General features: G+C 41.0%; 1 protein-coding gene across 2 annotated transcripts; it reads right to left on the bottom strand.

Annotated features, from left to right (window-relative positions):
• Positions 1 to 1,786: 1,786 nt before the first annotated feature.
• On the bottom strand, positions 1,787 to 8,478 carry LOC145439449 (uncharacterized). 2 transcript variants are annotated; one of them, XM_080316931.1, is made up of 3 exons: positions 5,828 to 8,478; positions 5,691 to 5,760; positions 1,787 to 2,591 (listed from the first exon to the last, which is right to left on the bottom strand). In XM_080316931.1, the coding sequence occupies exons 1-3, from the start codon at positions 5,912 to 5,914 to the stop codon at positions 2,140 to 2,142; spliced, it is 609 nt and encodes a 202-aa protein (XP_080173057.1). In that variant the 5' UTR covers positions 5,915 to 8,478; the 3' UTR covers positions 1,787 to 2,139. The 2 variants fall into 2 exon arrangements, with proteins under 2 accessions (XP_080173057.1, XP_080173058.1); XM_080316932.1 differs by having other exon boundaries at positions 5,691 to 5,757; positions 5,828 to 8,477.
• Positions 8,479 to 18,251: the final 9,773 nt, after the last annotated feature.

Below are 18,251 nucleotides of genomic sequence, written 5' to 3' on the forward strand. Positions count from 1 at the left end.
ACTTAACGTCACATCTGAACAAATTGAATTTGCAACTTCAGGGGGAAAACAACTAAATACATGAGATGTTGAGGCGCATTCAAAACGAATCTGTGACTCTGGAAATGTCAACAGTAGCATACAAAAAAAATTATGATCACTTTCCTATATTGGAGGAGAGAAAACTTAGTACCAACACCAACACTACATTTGTAACTTTGATACGAAATTTAACTACTGAATATTCACCCACTTTTCCGACATTCCTTCTCTACAAAAGGAATTCTGACTATTCAGTACTCCGTTTAATGTGGACGCCAATACCATTGCCTGAAAATTTCAAATGGGCCTTTCTGAAATGCGATGCAGTTGAATTGAATGACAAATTTCATACAAAGAGCATATCGCTGCATGACTTTGACAAAGAGTACGTTCTTGAAATTGGTCTTTATCCCAGCTTGACCAACAATGCAAAAGAAATTGCATCGATTTTTGGAAGCACGTACGCATGTGAACAATAGTTTTGAACAATGAAATTCACGAAGAGCAAGCTAAGATCACGTATTTCGGACGTCCATTTTGAATAGGGTCTGATTCTTGTTTCATCTGACTTGTTACCAGAAGTTGAAAACCTTTCACAAAGCAAGCTGCGTCAATTGTCACATTTATTCTGTGTTGTTGAAGTGTAAATACACGTGTCTTCTGATTGGTATGATGATTGAGATTTCAGCAATGTGGGATAATATACCGAAGTGAGCGTAAAATATAGTACTAAAAAAAATTCCGGCCCGCCAAAAAGTTGTACACCCGAAATTTGGCCCGTGACTAGCAAAAGGTTGCCGACCCCTGAGTTATGGGGTCTCTGACAGATGTTCTGTTTTGTGGGGTGTAAATAAATTTCGATCGACGCATTCATTTTTCTTTGTAAAATTCAATACGATAATTTTTAAGGTGAAGTGTAGGGCTTGTACCAGGCCATCTAGCGACGCATGTTTTTTATTCAATACAATCTTTGGGTGAACTTTTTTCAATTCAAATAGGCTAAATAATTTAGACAGTTGAGGCCAATGATACTATATCCAAATCAAGCAAAATAGTTGGACTAACTAGTGCTGTAACAACAGAAACACGTCTACACACATTTATACGCTGTATTGATTAATTACCTGTGATGTTTTATATCGCTATAATGAGCTATTTGGAAGTCAGAATCTCGATTTACGGGCAATGTGTAGGCCTATATACCCTCGAATTTGTAAGTTGGTGCTGAAATCGAAACGTGATTTCAAGGCAACATTTGAGGTATTACTTATTCTATATTTTCGACGGTTGCGACCAAATATTCTTTTTTCGCTTGCTGTGGCTCAGATTATTTTACGCAGCAAGAAAAGGGGGAACTTAGTTGTTGAGCGTATGTCTCATAGGTTTCCAGCTCGTGTTCCTTCCGACCCACCGGAATGGGCACAGATGATATGTTCGAGCAACTAAATGTTGAACGTTCATAAAAATATCTTTTCGATAATTGGTTATTCATGTGTATATATATCCGGTAAGTAGAGCTTGTATCAAATTCTTGAGCCATCAAAATATCTGCTCTTATCAGCTGAAGATTTGGCGACCAAGGATCATTTTGCAATTCTTGATCACTCGGTACCACATCTCCCCTATATCTCTCAGGACGTTCTAAAATTTTTGCCCCCTTGTGTTTTCGCCCCCTTGTTTCTCAAAATCACCTCCTGGGGGGGGGGGGGGGCGATATCGCCCACGTTGGAACCACTGGATCGGCCTAGTAAACTGAGAATCTCCGTATAGTGGAAATCGTTTATTATATATACGATGAAAGATCAAACGTTCAATTTGTACTCTATTCGGTTGCTTACTGTGCATTTAAATTCTGTATTCCAGTTGAAATTATATGCAATCACACAATAAATCAAGTTTACACTGGGTTATATATACACAAAAAGGGCCTAGGCCCAAGCTACTATATCCGCGTGCTCTCGTTACTGACAGGAGAGCGGCGTAAGCGCTGTCGCTCCACCAAATATTTCAATATTTCCACGCTCCAGTGTAAATAAGTAATCCTGTGGGCAAACACATCTATTCCGATACATTTCTTGAAGTTCTTCGAGTTGAAGAGCTCTGCTCCAAAACATGAAATTAGACAAGATGCCTCTCGCTGCTTGAAAATCCTGAAACTGGCCACCCGCAGAATCTTGGTCTTGTCCTAATAGAAACACGCCACCACCTCTTACTACCAGCTGGTAGATCGATCATGCCTCTAAGATCACCATTGACGAATATGTATGATATTCCATTTGTCTTGGCCAAAGTCACGATGCAGATATGATATTCTCGGTGCTTGTAGAATTTCATATTAAACCGAGCATATTTGTTGTTCAAGGTAATCAATATTCCACTAGTATCAATCAACATAAGGTAGGCGTCGCCGTTCTTAAAGTATGATATCCAGCGATGTTCTACTTTATCATCGTGGAGATTGAACCTCCCACACGCTGTGAGTTCATCGAGGTCAGGTACAGGTTCCGTAAGACGAATGTAATTGGTTATTTGCTTCTTGTTGGGGAAATCGAAAGAGGTTTGAGGACAACCTGTAGGAAAGGGATATTGGTAAATGTAGCCGAATTAGATCTATTACATTGGTGTACAAATTTAAAAAAAGAATCGCGAAAAAAACTTTGATGATTGATCTAGGCTAATTTCCGATTCTTAGCTCAGAATTGCTCTATGATGTCAGATTTTTCCGCTAAGAAGTTTGCTCAATTTCATAAATTGACCAAAGTTCGAGTTTCGTTAGTGATATTACGGCGAGATTACAACAGCAACTAGTCAAATGATGTTATTAAAATCATCTGGGATGAAACCAGGGCAATAAAATAGAATGACTGAGTTTTCGGTGAACTTTAATCCTGTGGTTCTCAATCTTCCTTTAATCAAGACCCGTTTTCGACTGTCGAAAATATAGATGGACGCAACCATTTTTCGTTGGTAGCGGTTATCATCTCTAAACATCGCTTGTGATTAAAGATTGTGTTTAGTAACTTCATTCAAAACTTAGTTGCCAACTGCAGAATTCATCGGTGATTGAATTTTGTGAAAGAGCACACTGCTATTTGGTAAACCGTAAAAACTGCTATTTGGTAAACCGTTACAATATTTGTACATATAGAAGCGAATTGTGTACTCTGGCACAAGGTGTGATCCTATAAGATTGCTTTAAAACATTGAAAGACACATGATGTCTTCTTTTCCAAAGAGCCGAACTGCTTATCATGATAACTGGAACTCGTTTATCATCATTAATCTGTTCATCATGCTAACCTGCACGCGTGTGCTTACTGCTTATCCTGCTAATTCTTGTTCAGTTTGGATATATTGTCACATTTTATCGGCATCGAGGAAAAGAATTTCTGAACTATTTTTTTTTGCCATAAATCATGGCCCATGATGTATAAAGGCATTCTTTTGCATCGTCTATTATAGACAAGGAAGACAACCATACGAATACAGACTGTTTATTGACAGCTTAAAACGAATCCTGACGTATGTACGTGTTACTTCAGAATAGAAATAAACACGCGAAGATTCTAGCACAGAGCCAAAGATAAGCGTTGGTTAATTTCCAGTGATTGTTTTAAATGATTTGGAGGCTTGGTGTTTGCATCATCAAACGCCGTGGCAGTTGTGATTATAATAGGCCTAATCTTTGCATTTCCATTTATGACGGTTTCTGATTTGCCGTAATATTTTCCTATGAACCATAAGTGGTCGAAAGGATCAGCGATGCTACTCGAGTGAAACAATTACCGCCTTACATTTCTACTCAATTACAAGTAGGCCTACAAGTTTTAATTTCTGAGACATGTCTAAACTGCGTCAATTGGAAGGCGAAAATGAAATGTCTGAGGAGTAGGGGACGTGGTACCGATGGATCAAAAATTGAAAAATCTTCAGCTGATAAAGTCAGATCCTTTTGCTGACTAAACACTTTGATACAAGCTCTACCCAAACCACATATATACATAGGCCTACATGAATATCTGTCTTTTGAAAAAATATTCATGAACGGTCAATTTCTTTATCGGAACGTAACATTTGTCCCTACCGGGTGGTCGGAAGGAACACGACCTTATTGGGACCTATTAAACATACGCGACAAAAACTTGAATGTTCCAACTTTTCTCGATGTGCAATGTAATCTACGATACAGCAAAGCCACAGAAGAATGTTTGGTCGCAACCGTCCAGAAAACAGAATAAATAATACCTCAAATGTTGTCGCGAAATCAGGTTTCGCTTTAGGCATACATTTACAAATTTGAGGGTACATAGCCTGCACATTGCCCGTAAAGCTACATTTTGACTTCTGAATAGCTCATTAGAGCGATAAAACATCACAGGTAATTATTAAATCCGGCGTCTATGTATGTAGTCGTCTCTCTGTTGTTGCATGATTAGTTAGTCGAACTATCTTGCTTGATTTGGCTATGGTGTCGTCAGCATCAACTCTATAAATTTTGTAATTGAATTGAAAAAAGCCCACCCAAATATGGTACTGAATAAAATAATATGTGCCGTAATATAGCATGGTATAAGCCCTACACGTTACTGTTTTGTTTGAGTTGAAGGTTACCAAGATAAATGAATGTGTCGACCGAAATTTGTTTTACACCCCCCCCCCCAAAAAAAAAAAAAACAGGAACATCTGTCAGAGACCGCATAACCCATGCAGGTCGAAGATTTTCGCATGTGAGGAAAGACTTTTTCAGCATGCAATTGTAGACAAATCCACGGAGTGTAATCATTGGAGTATAAAGAATTTTCTAAGTATTTTCGGTCCCAGTGTCTCATCGGTACCTCGTCCCCCCTACCAAAGTCAGTATGTGTCTAAGTGTATTTGGTGGTGGAGCGGAGTCGCATATAATTTCAGCAGTGACTCGCAGGTGGCTATATACGACATCTCAAGATGTATTGTCTCGGCTAGCGTGGTATAACATGACACTACCCATTGGTAGAATCTTCGTAAATATATTCAGTTATCGTGATTCAGGCGCTGTAACGCACAGTTCCAATAACAATTTAACTCATGAGAGTGGTGCAATCTTATCCCTAAACTACATTCTACTATTCAAAATTCATATTGAAAAAGTAAGTATGTTGTCCAAAATACTGTCCAGGTAGAAATGGAAGTAGTCTGGAAACAGAACCACTTCAGTAAGTACTGCGAATAGGCAAAATCTACTTGAGAACCACAAAAAAAGTAATAATAATTGACATATATAATATCTCAATCCTGATATACACTTCACTCGCGACGCAACATATAGCGCGTTGCGGGTCGCAAGTTGCGAGTGGTAAGTCGCGACGCAATGTACCCTGTTGTCGAATAAGAACTAGGCATTTGCCTCAAGCTGCGACTTAGGGCACATGGGCTTGAGCGTTCTGTCTGAAGTCTTGAAATAGGCACAGCTCCTGAGACAAAATAAATATTTCGAGTGGTAGAGGATATTTGGCGCTGAATTAGGTGAGGAAGCCCGATGGACACTGAGCGACAATCATGTTTCTGCTAGCGCACACGCACAGTCGCAGGTTGGACGATCGTTGTTGGATTCTAGGCTACCACATAACATAATCCGCTCTACCAAGTCGGCTTGCGACTGGATTCCTAAATTCCGGAAGACGGTTACAAACCTGCTGCTCTCATTTCGGAGTGGGAATATCCTTTGGACCGCTTTTTCGCTACTGCTTCAATATACTCCTGCTGCTCATAAATAGACATGCTCAATATGTTATAACTGTGGTAAAACACGGTTATTATATATACATACGTTCAAGATTTCTACATGCTCCGTTGCAGCTGTGAGTGTCCATGTCCAAACAAGTACGAAAATCCATCCACAACAGTTGTTCTGCATGATAGTGACCAAACACGGGAAGCGTGTGTGTCAAATGATCAACAAAAGAATTTATTTATTACTGGAAAACAAACAAATGCGAATATAAATATATGCTGGTCAGTGGTCAAGAGTCAAGACCAAAACTGGTTGGGGAAAAATCATGAGTGATTCGATTCCTAATTATAAGAGCATAGGCTTTTAATCGTAAGTTCGAGTGGCGTACCTCTCATGATGTCATATGAGTGGGATGGCATGGTATATTAAAATATTATTCTTTCATTCGATCAAAAAGAAAACGATATACCAGATAGTTATATAGTCCTACTTGTTATTTTTACACCAGTGGTTTTTGGCTTTCGCGCTGCAACTTACAGAGGCCGACTATGATTTTGAATGGGGGGAAAATACTTAGGACAGGGGTGCGAAAACTTTTTAGCCCACGGGCCGCTTTCAACATTTGAATCCATGTGCGGGCCGCACCATATAAAATTGGGCTATTAAGCCAAAATTCAATATTTTTATTTGATTATACAGTGACACGAAAATAGTATATTTGTATTTTTATGGTTAAAACAAACCATACATTTATTTGATGATAACGTCACGCGTCAGAAATATTGACGAAAACTATAAGATGGTCGACCTCATTGTCAATTATAGGGATGAAAGTACGAAGTCGGTTGTCCAGATTCCTAGAACTAGATGTAAATTTGAGGCTGTGAGCAGCGATCTGTTCATAGATTTGCTGGTTGCACTTTTGGTTTAACCCCAGGACAGACAATGCTCATAGCATCATAATCATTTACGTTTGAATACACTTCTACAATATATATTATAAAGATACATACTTCCATGCATAAAAAGGGCGAATCTATCTAACACACTCGCGAGTCGGTTTTTCCAAGTACAGTACTAAAAGTAATTAACCTGCTGGTGTTGCCAATCTAAAATCACAGTCGCGGTCCGAATTAAGTCATTTACGCGTTTCACTTTCTGCGATGTTTAGCAGTTGAAACCTTTCAAAATGAATGCGCCTCGAGGTCGGGCTATCGAGTTTCCAATGAAACAAAAAAATACCATGGTAAGAATAAAGCTTATCAATATCATGTTGAAATATATTAAGAAATCGTTCAATCAAGTACCCACAGTAATTTGTCTCTAATACGAATTTCATAAATATTTTTACGTTTCTTGAGGCTTTCGCGGGCCGCACAAAACGGTGTTGCGGGACGCATGAGGCCTCGGGCCGTAGTTTGCCCACCACCGACTTTAGAGTACAAAAGAAAGAAGTATTGCGTAACAATTTTCCAATCATATTCACATTGGCAAATTACTATTGACTATAGGGTTACCATGTATCGGAAATCTGAAAAGAGGACACTTTTTCAGAATTTTCAGACTTGCAAAACCGGTGGAGAATCCTGATAAAAATGCTAAATTTTCTCACTTCGTAGTCGGTTGACTAAAAAAGGTTATCTCCGGCTAAGCTCCCGAACTATCCGCCTGAGAGTTACTTCCATGCTGATTTACGGCATCTCAGTTGATGTTGGCCGTAAATTTGACCTAAATTCTCAAAAAAGAGGACAATATCTCAAAAAAGAATACAAAAGGGCATCCTCCGAGGACGCTTTCATAAAAGTCAAAAAAGAGGACAAATCCTCTCAAAAGAGGACGTATGGTAACCCCACTATTGACCAAATTCATCAAACAATATTTCCACGTAAGCAGCTGTCATCGTAATCTATGCAAAATTCGGGTACGTGCTTCGGCGTCCGCGTAGTTTTATGCGGCACTTTCGCCTAAGCACAGATCCATCATACCCGAACTAGGTATTGTAATCCTACAGACCGCGGCATTGCAAATCTGGAAAAGTGACCAGCATTCATTGTAGTTCCGTTCGCGTACCGCTGATTTATTATTTTAATGCACTGCATACCGCCTGGTTCCTGAATGACTGATTTTTCTCAAATGTACCGGTAGGCTATTTGTTAGTTATTGAATGCATTACTATACAATAAAAGTAAAACACTATTAGCAAGAAAACACAGCTGTGATAAATGAAACTGCTTCTTCTTGCCTGGGTTGGGCAGGCTTCAGCACTATGCCTACTCACAGCAGATCAAGATCGAGAACACTTTCTATCAGGGATTTAACAAGAACCCTTACGAATGAGGCAGGTAGGCTATTTCTTTCTTTTCTGGATGGTTCGAATCATTGCCCATTTCGGAGAGATAGCGTAGGGATGAGCTTCTGAGATATCTACGGAGGAGACCCGGGTTGCAGTCTCGCCGTCAGGGGTTATTCGGGGCTCCTCGTTCCCGTGTCGCTGTCATTGCGGCGACAAAAAAGGCCAGTAAAAAGACCCGATGATGAAAGAAAAGAGCGAGAAATAGCGACGAAGAAAGATTAACATCGAAGAAGATTGTGACATCGGGTACCAGACCGAGCTGGGTGCCAGATTAAGAGACCGCGTACTGGTCGTTTCGGCGTTCTCCTATCTGTTCATTACATCCCATTGTGTGTCTTGTGTATCGCATTGCACATTGTGTGTGCGTCTTGGGCAGATGAAAATATAATTTGACGATTATTATGCGGCAGTAGCAAGCAGGGCTGCTACATCACATCTCCCTAAACTTGAGAAGTGCCCGAACAGGCACTCTCACACAATCCAATACATCCGAGAAACACGTTCAAAAAGCAGTAACATCACAATCGGCAAGACATCAAACAAGTTCACTTATACCCACAGGACTGCAACACAGAACCCTAATACAGATTGCCAACACCATATCACGATATCTCGTTCAGCAACTGCAACATCCATCGATCCCATCCTTACAGGGACACCCACAAAAAACCGACCCGTCCATCCCATCCTTACAGGGAGGACCCGTCAATCCCATCCTTACAGGGAAAGAACTGCAACACACGCACACACATGAAACGTCAACGAAGGACAAAGCCATCCCAAACGTCAAGAGTCCAACGCTATGATTCTGATCAGCCTCGATCGTCCTCACCCGGGAGCGCCCTTTTAATTATTATTATTATTATACCACAACGACGGTGGCGCTTATCGCCTGTACACTGTACAGGCCACGGCAATGCATTTTTACACAGTTCCGTGTCTTTGCTTTATGGTCTTGTGGACTTTCCATGCTCGCTCACTGCCACTCTTCAGTCACTCTCGCTTTCTTGCGTCCAGTTTCAGGTCTCAGCTGCCGACTTCGGAGGTCGGCATACTCTTCCTCTGGGCTTTTTAAGAAGCGGACTCAGCGATGAGGAGCCCAGATAAACTTCCGACACATATAGAAACTTGGCCGAACCGAGACTCGAACCAGCAACCATTGGTGTCGTGACGGTGTTGCATGGAAAATTAGTGAAAGCTGCAAAAAGTTGCAAAATAAAATTTCTTCGAACAGCTCAAAACATGCATTTTGAGTATTTAGGAAGCTCCCGGATGCTGTAAAAAAGGTTGCAAAAACTTGCCTCACTAATCAGCACCCAAGAAGTAGCTCTTGGTTTGAAAGAAGTTCGTGGCCCTGGTGTAGAACCTATCGAAGTTGGTCTGCGAACGCGAGCCTTCAAATTTCCGAGGCTTGCACAACGAACGCGAACGTGAACAGTAAAGACATCCGCGATCAAATTATTCTTTCACCGACGCAGGCTGGACACTCCTCTTTCAAGTGATCAGTTGATGGAAATAGGTCGCTATTTTTGAGTAGCCTATTAGAAACAAGCGTCTCTCATTACTCCACTATATATCATGAATCATCCCTCCATTCTAATTCTAGTTCACGAATCGTTGGAAACATTCCTTCACATGATAGAGAATTGCTTCAACAATCACGTGACGACAACTCTGAAACAGGATATATCTAACATCTTCTGGCAAAATATTTTAGCAAGCAATCTAGCTGCAGATTCATTTCTTTCGTACATTGATGGTTCGTTCGCCCATATCAGTCCCTCCTCAACTTTAAATTGATTGTGGTAGCATGCTCTAGCGCTTTATTATAACTGATTGAGACCATTGAAATCGTCATCGCCGATATGGTCGCGACAGTTACTTAGCAACTATGGACGCAAAGAGTAACAAGGAACTCGTCGTCAGGTGTAATCGCCCGGATCGCATCAAAGTCAACAAAGGACTTCAATCACCTGATAAATATAGGCAATATCGGCTCATATGCAAGAGCTAGTGGGGGTCTTGATAATGACGGAAACACTTAATACCTATGACAAGTCGCAAGTATTTTTAATTAAGGTCTTTGTCATCCGTAAGTCCCTTCAGTAAATATTTGGTAGGTGCCATAAACAAAATCTTGCGGCCTACATATATATGATCTCTTGTTTGACTTTTCCCCATAGAGGTATAATCAGCACCGTAACTGCCGCACCCCAAACCCCCCAATTGGGGGGGGGCCCGAGCTCGAAGGGGGCCCAAAATTATTTCGTGAATTAGCATAAATCATAGAGTATTTTTTGAAAATTTATGCAATTTTTTCAAAAATTATCGCGCGGCGCGCGATTTCATGTAGCCGTTTCTCTATATTATAGGGTATTGGGCCATTACCGCGCCACGACCAACCATGACATACAATCAAGTTTTGGGCCATATAACATGCGACTCCAAGAAGTGTGCCAGAACGATCGGCAGCGAGAAAAGCTTGGCCGAAAAGGTCTATGCCCTTGTGCAGACCGAAGACTTCGTTATATAGGCTATACAAAATGCAAATAGGTTTAATTGTCCAGGCGCCTAAATGACTGGCACCGAATGTTCCTGTCTTTGCAATCTGAACCTCACAAGACAAATACCATCCCGCTGGGAAAAATTTTATTCCAGTGAAGAAATACCAATTTGATATCGTGTGCGTCTCTTAGTTTAGAAGCCTACGTTTGGGCGATTCTATATGTTTTGATATAGCAGACTGGAAGTCACGAAATAACATCATGTAACGAAGTCATATCAACGGGTCCGTCCGCCCGAAGATGTTTAATCATTATTTACGGGCCCTCCCGTTTTCAAGACACTTCACTCAGCTCTACCGGTAAATCTAATTACGTGAGTAGAGAGGACAATAAATTGTTAGCATAATATATATGCAATCGCCGATCTGATTGACCGATTTTATCATAAATTATCGAAAATTTTCGCGCTTCGCGCTGGCTCACAATGCAGTACAGATAATTTCGTGACAAACGCGAACAACGTGATGGGGGGGGGGTCGTTTTATCACCCTATGAGAGCCCAAGACCCACGTTTTTGGGGGCCTGACGAGGTGCTGTTTCGTTCCTGCCAACGGGTATACGCCCGAAGATGTTTAATTATTATTGAGTGGTCCTACCTTTTCAAACACACCTCAATCAGCTCTACCGGCAAATCTGGTTACGTGAGCAGAGAGAAGATAAAAATTGATACCAATATATGCAATTCCCGATCATACTGACCGATGAAATCATGAATTCTAGAAATTTTCCGCGCTTCGCGCGCTCAGGCGGCATAAGCTGACTCACTAAACATACTCCCAATGAATATGATGAATAGTGGTAAAGAGTGTATCGCCGGAGGGGGAGTCTGGGGGGCCAAGCCCCCCAGAAGTTAGGTCTATAACCCTATGGGGGGCCCAAGACCAAAGTTTCGGGGGGGGCCTGACGAAGTGCTGTTACGGCCCTGGGTATAATGAACTAACGTTACCATGGAAGAGTAGGTCGATCATCACAGTGATCTAAGCCATGTTCGTGTGGAAAGTGTACTGTGGTCTGAGAACGAAGGTCACGTAGCAAAGCAACCTCTCATGTCTATTGACAATGATTAAGTACTATATGAGTGCATATTATCAAGGGAGCTGCCACCGATACCAACGTTCCATGCTGAATGAAAAATATTCACCCTGAACTCGAAGGCAAATACCAAAGTAGTTGCTTGGTTATGATACTAAAATCAATTGCAATATTTTACAATAGGAATCGATTCGATAGTCCATGAATCGACTATTTACTTTCCGTTAGTGTCTTGCATTCCAACTGATAAAACATTTAATGCATACATTTACATATCCATTGGTGTGTCCGTGAACGTGCTCGATAATTATTGCTCATTTATCAACTCAATTTACAGTCGGCTCCATCCAATTCGGACACATCGGCTCGGTTCACTTTTGGCAGAATTAAGCGGGGAAACGTGGCTTTCGCCGAATTAGACGAGGAAACGGCTTGGACCGAATTATGGGCGGAAAATCAATTGTTCGGTTCATGGTCACGTATTTAGACAGACAACGAATTGCGAATACTGTATACTGTTGCATAATAAACGAGTTGCACATTCGCTATACTGCAGGGCAGTGCTTTTCTACCTGTGGGATGATACGCACTTGTGCGAATGAAAGAATTGTAGTGCGGATGACGAACGTGGTGCGAATGGTGCGGATGAAAATCCGTATGAATGAGGATGAAAATCGTAAATACTTGTTACTTTTTCTGATGTGGCATAGGTCAAATAAACCTAAAAAGAAATTCACGGGCAGTGACTCCCTAACTTTTGTATTTGCGACGAAATAGTAAAAACTCGTTTGACTTAAGTCATCTTTTATGAGGATTTGTCCTCTTTTTTGAAAGTGTCCTCGGAGGACGCCCAGATGTCCTCTTTTTTGAGATTTTGTCCCCTTTTTTAAGAATTTTGGTAAAAAATAGGACAGAATTTGACTGAAATACAGTAAATCAGCACTGTTCCGGCAGCTAATTCTGTAACTGAGCCGGTAAACTGACCTTTTTTCTTATTTTTCTTTAGTCAACTGACCACGAAGTGTGAAAAATGTACCATTTTATCAGTTTTCCTTCGGTATTGCAAGTCTGAAAATTTGGAAAAAGTGTCCTCTTTTCAGATGCCGAAAATATGGTAACACTAACTTATGACCCACCACTAATCGTTGCTTTTACAATAACTTTGTCTCTCACCAGCCGTAGTGAATAAATATTTAAGCACTGTTATTATTACGCAATCAAAAGCCTGGTTCGACAGCGGGTGTAGTAAGAGGCGCACAGTGTATCAACCAGACATGGGGTAATCGCGATTAGTAATCGTAATCGATTACGACGATTACAGCATTTTGAAGTACTCGTAATCGCAATCGATTACATTCGAAAAAAAATCCGAAGTAATCGTAATCGTAATCGACTACTTCCAATATCTAATCGATTTTTTGTGAAAGAACGATCACTTTTTGTTTGTACAAGGACTATGACATAAACTGAATATTCGTGAACAAGAGTGAGATAATATACCATGTTAGCCAGGGGTGGGCAACATACGGCCCGCGGACAGTTTTCCGTCTTACATGATGGTGTGGCCCGCGGCCCAAGTCATCATCCAAGATTCCCCACTACTTGCTTACATACGTCAAATGTTAGTGACTGTATGTCATTATACGCATGTATGCGCACTAGGGTTGTTCAAAAAAAACTTTTTTTTCCAAATCTCACTCGCCTAGTGACTAAATCGTCAGGTTGTCCAAGAAAACGATGCACACCAAATTTTACTCAATTCCAACCAGTAAAGGCCGTGCAATCTTGAATTGAAATTTTTAATTTCTTAATAAAAATTTTAAAAAAAAATCTCATATTTTTCTGTCAACCCCGTGAAATTGTTGAGCAGTCTTCAAAGACGATGCAAATCAAATTTGAGTCAATTCCGACTTGTAGAAGCGGAGTTATTCGAGTTTTTCGTTGATAATTCTCGGATTATCAACGAAAAACTCAAATAGTTCTGCTTCTACTAGTCGGAATTGACTCAAATTTGAATTACATCGTCTTTGAAGACAGCTCAACAATTTCATGGGGTTGAAAGCAATATTTGAGATTTTTTTTAAAAATTCATAATAATAAATTTAAAATTTCAATTCAAGATTGCACGGCCTTTACTGGCTGGAATTGAGTAAAATTTGGTGTGCATCGTTTTCTTGGACAACCTGACGATTTAGTCATTAGGCGAGTGAGATTTGGAAAAAAAGTTTTTTTGAACAACCCTAATGCGCACTTGCGCGGCGAGCGAGGGTGGAGCTTATGCGTAAATCCGTCGAAGCGAGAAGACTTGTTGAATTATCAGCATTTACGATGTACTCAGGCCTAATGTCATTTGTGGTAATCATGATGGTGTTCGTCGACTAAAATGGTCATTTACCCTAGGCCGATATTTCTTATTTTTGATTCCGTAACCGTCGACTTGTAGCACGGCACACTTCAAGGCTTCTGTAAGACACCGCTTATGCCAGGAGTCGCCAACTAAAAATGGGTCGAGGGCCACTTTTAAATTTCGTGGAAGCCGCGGGCCGCAAGAATTCAATATCGAGGTAAAATAGGCCACATAGCTGAACAGTGAACAATCACGCTATCTAAAGACTATAAGGACTTGATATCTTGGTAAACTTGGGGCACCAGGCTTATCGAACGCCTTGAAATCTTAATTAAGAATTGCACCGAGTGTTGATTGATCAGAGAGAAGCAGATATAGTGGTGCATGTATGACAATGCTGTTCTCAAATCCACATTGTCTTCGACATTATTGGCGAGAAATGGCTTTGAAGTTACATTGCTGTCGTTAAATTACATTCATTAAATACGATTTATTCCTTTTATATGTGGATAAATGGGCGAATAATGTATCGATTCAGCAATCCGGCCCGCCAAGGTCCTAATTTTCCTATATCCGGCCCGCCGACTGGAGAAGTTGCCCGCCCCTGACGTTAGCGATAGCGCAAACGTCTGTTTTCGAACGCCACTACTCATTATTACGTCAGAAGTATTAGCTCCGCTCGTCATTGCATAGAAGTATCCACACATAGTAAATAGACATGCGATGAACATTGTAGTGTGATTGTAAGAACACCCCCGTGGTGTATGTCAGGTTATCAATACACTACAGTAGCCCCTACCTCGCAGCAGGATATTGATCACCACTCTGCCTATAGTTTCAAATAGTAACTTATGTATTGATGTTTGCTTGTGCTTAGCTAAACGCAGTTTACCGTTGCTGCTTGGCGAGCAGGAGGCCTACGTACGCACGTGCACCTGACGAAGATTCGGAATTTTGTACTCGTCGAATAAAACATTGCAGTTTCCACAACGAAGCATTACAAATAAACAGCTGCTGATATATATCATAACCGAGCCCTGCTTAGCCGTTTCTCGTAACAGCAGCTCGCAGTATAGCCTATGTATTAAGTCGAAGGCAGAATTTTTATGTTCACTATATCTTATTCTCATGTAACTACTTGAAACGTCAATCGTTATTTCGCAGTTCGTTACACAGCATTTTGACCTGTCGCTACAACCATCCGCTTATATACCCCGACATGTTAGCGTGGGTTGTAGCTAGAATCCGAACCAAAACAGAAATTCGTCCCCCAGTCCAACCGTTGGTCAATTTTCAATTCTGAATTTCGTCAATAATATTGTTAATTGCATTATATTACTATTCATTTATAACCTCTCTCAGCCCCGAGTGCCAGATTTACCTGTAGAGCTGGGGCACGTAATTCATAATTATAGCATCCGGTATGTTGTTACAATTGCTTCATTGTATGTTGTTAATTCGCGACCTCCAGTCTGTTGTATAATCAAAAGATATTGTACTCGCCCAAACGTAGCAGACTAAAAGAATATCTTTCGCGAGACGCACACACAAATTGTCGTGGCTTTATTCCTTTGTGGATGCGCCGGGTGGCATTTGCATTGTGGGCCTAGATTTGAAGGACAGCTGTTATTAGTCACGCGCCCACCTAGCGCGGCTATTGACAATGGACGAATACCCTAAGTTTCGGCCAAGGTATTTCCTTGGTATCACATCCCGTGGAGTTGCGTGTTGGCCGAAACTGCATATGTCTTTTGGTGTGTTGTGGGATCGTGGCGCGGTAATGATCGGCTCCGAAATGCCTGTTCCTATAAAATAGCCTACGCATGTTTTTCTTGAGGGGAAGAGGTATGCATTTCAAACCCAGCTATCTACTGGAGCACGGGTTACCAACCGTTTTGAAACAAAAAGCTACATCTTGTGTAGTGTGTAGCCTACTGATTATTGCGACGACCGACGGGTTACCACTTACTCCCGCCGTTTATCCTTGCTCAGTTGGATTTCTTCACTTAGAGTAAGACAATCAAAGCACTGGGCCGGGTTTCCGCCCCTTACCAAGACCAAAAAACGCTCACTCGCCGGGACTCACACCAGCTCCTCCAGGCTCAGTTGCGTTGCTGCAGTGCGCGCTGAAGCGCCGATCTCCGCGTCGAGACTCGGAGATATTACCTATAGATTCCAGTTGAGCCGCCGCGTGGGCGAAGACGAGCAATGCCCCGAGCGAATGCGTTCGTATGTTCCTTGGGGTCGGCCGACCCATGTTCAACTGCGGCTCATATGAAACCAGCTTCAACTTTCAAATCTATCATTTGGATATTTGCTACAGCGACCGCGGGCGACTCATTTGGTCCGCGTTGGTGACCCCTGTACTAGAGACATTTGAATCGCAAAGCTCGAAGAACATTTTCAAGAAATAATTAAATTCTCGAAAATACTCTATAATTTATGTTGCTTTACGAAATACTTTTGAGTTCCCTTCGAGCACGCTCCCTACCCTATTAAGGAATTTGGGGTGCGGCAGGCGAGGGCCTGGCAATAATGCAAATCGTTGGGTGCGATAAATCATCCCCTATAATGTTGGGCAATTGGTATATTATGACGTAATAAGCAAGTGACGCATGATGTATGAAGAGAGTTGATATCTCATTAAGCCTTTTCATCGAAATTCTTGTATTGTCTTCCAATAAATCATTTAAGATTACAGTCCTAAGAAGCAAAACAAATGTAATCGTGAGTAATCGTGATTACTTTTGCAATGTAATCGTAATTGTAATGACTACTTCCTGATTTTCCTGTAATCGTAATCGTAATCGCGTGATTCTGAAGTAATCGTAATCGCAATCGATTACATTCATGAAGTAATCACCCCATGTCTGATCAATACTATCATTTACACCCTATAATGTGGATGACTGCTTATTCTTTCAAAAATTGATACCTCCTGGGATTCATCAATAGGCTATGAATCAAGCTCTCTACACCTTCCACATAGCGCCATTTGCAGCTTTTGACAGTCCATGCGAACGAATTATACTATCATTTTCAAAACTACTTACTTACTTGAGTAGATTTAAAGTCAGTCAATTCTATTTCTACTTCAAGTAGTTTTAGGTTGCTCATCTAAGAAGTACTTCTACTCGTACTTGAGTGGATTTTTCCGTCGCTACTTCTACTTCTACTTGAGTAGTTTTTTTGACTACTTTGACCACCTCTGATTACTACTATATAAATGCAGTCCATCCTCAAGATTACCGGACCACGACTGACCTATCGATCTCGCTTCCCATGACATGCCGCCCTAATTCTTGTCGCTTCCTTTTCTATACTATCTTCTTTACTTTCATTCAGTGTGCATGCCTCCTCTTTACATCGCCTAGGCCAAGGTGGGTGTCTGATTCCATATAGACAACTCCTAGTCGCTTCGACATCTTCCTGTCTATTCATTGTATCGCATTTTTTGTGGTGTATTGAACTGATAAAATTGCTAATAAACCAATGATGATGATGAAGATTGTACAAGCAATATCAGTTTAAATCCACCGAATAAAGCAGTGCAAATGTTTATTTCAAGTCTAATGATTTACTTTCGACTGGTTGTAGTATTTGAAACGTTTTATACAATAAACACAAAATGATAAAAGTAGTGGTAGTATGTGGGTTTTGAGGCAATGTGGGGGTGCCTATAACCAAACAACTTGAGTGATGGAGAAAAACGGAAGTCATTTTTGAATTCAGCGCCCAAAAGTTAGTCATAATCAATTGCCTGATCAAAGTCAACAAAAACTGTGTTGACCAGTGTTATCAAAGTATATCTTGTGTTGTATATTTGTTGCAACTCGCATTGTGCAAAATAAAGAATCTGTCTGTCTGTCTATCTGTGTAAAGTGTATGGTCATTGGTCATACTCTGACTCGATGCGCATCAGTGACGTTTCCTTACGGCCTGCGCCGACTTGTCGACAGAGATGAGCGGATGTCCAAATTTCGAGATCCGAATCTATCCGAATCCGGCTGGCAACTGGAAATTCAGAGTCCGAAAAAATCCGGCTGATGAAGGTCCAGTTCGGAATCCGAAAATATCCTGTCAGAACAATGCTAATTAATCATATTGAAGCAAAAAATCCGGCTAAAATCCGACCGTCACCGCAAATTCAAAATCCGGATTCAGTCCGGCCAGGTAAAAAATCAATGAAATCCTGCTCCGGCTCCGGCTCCTGAACCGGACTGT

This window comes from Botryllus schlosseri, chromosome 5 (assembly GCF_051294905.1).
Source record: "Botryllus schlosseri isolate E-star chromosome 5, Bs_hap1, whole genome shotgun sequence".
In the NCBI taxonomy this organism is placed as follows: Eukaryota; Metazoa; Chordata; class Ascidiacea; order Stolidobranchia; family Styelidae; genus Botryllus; species Botryllus schlosseri.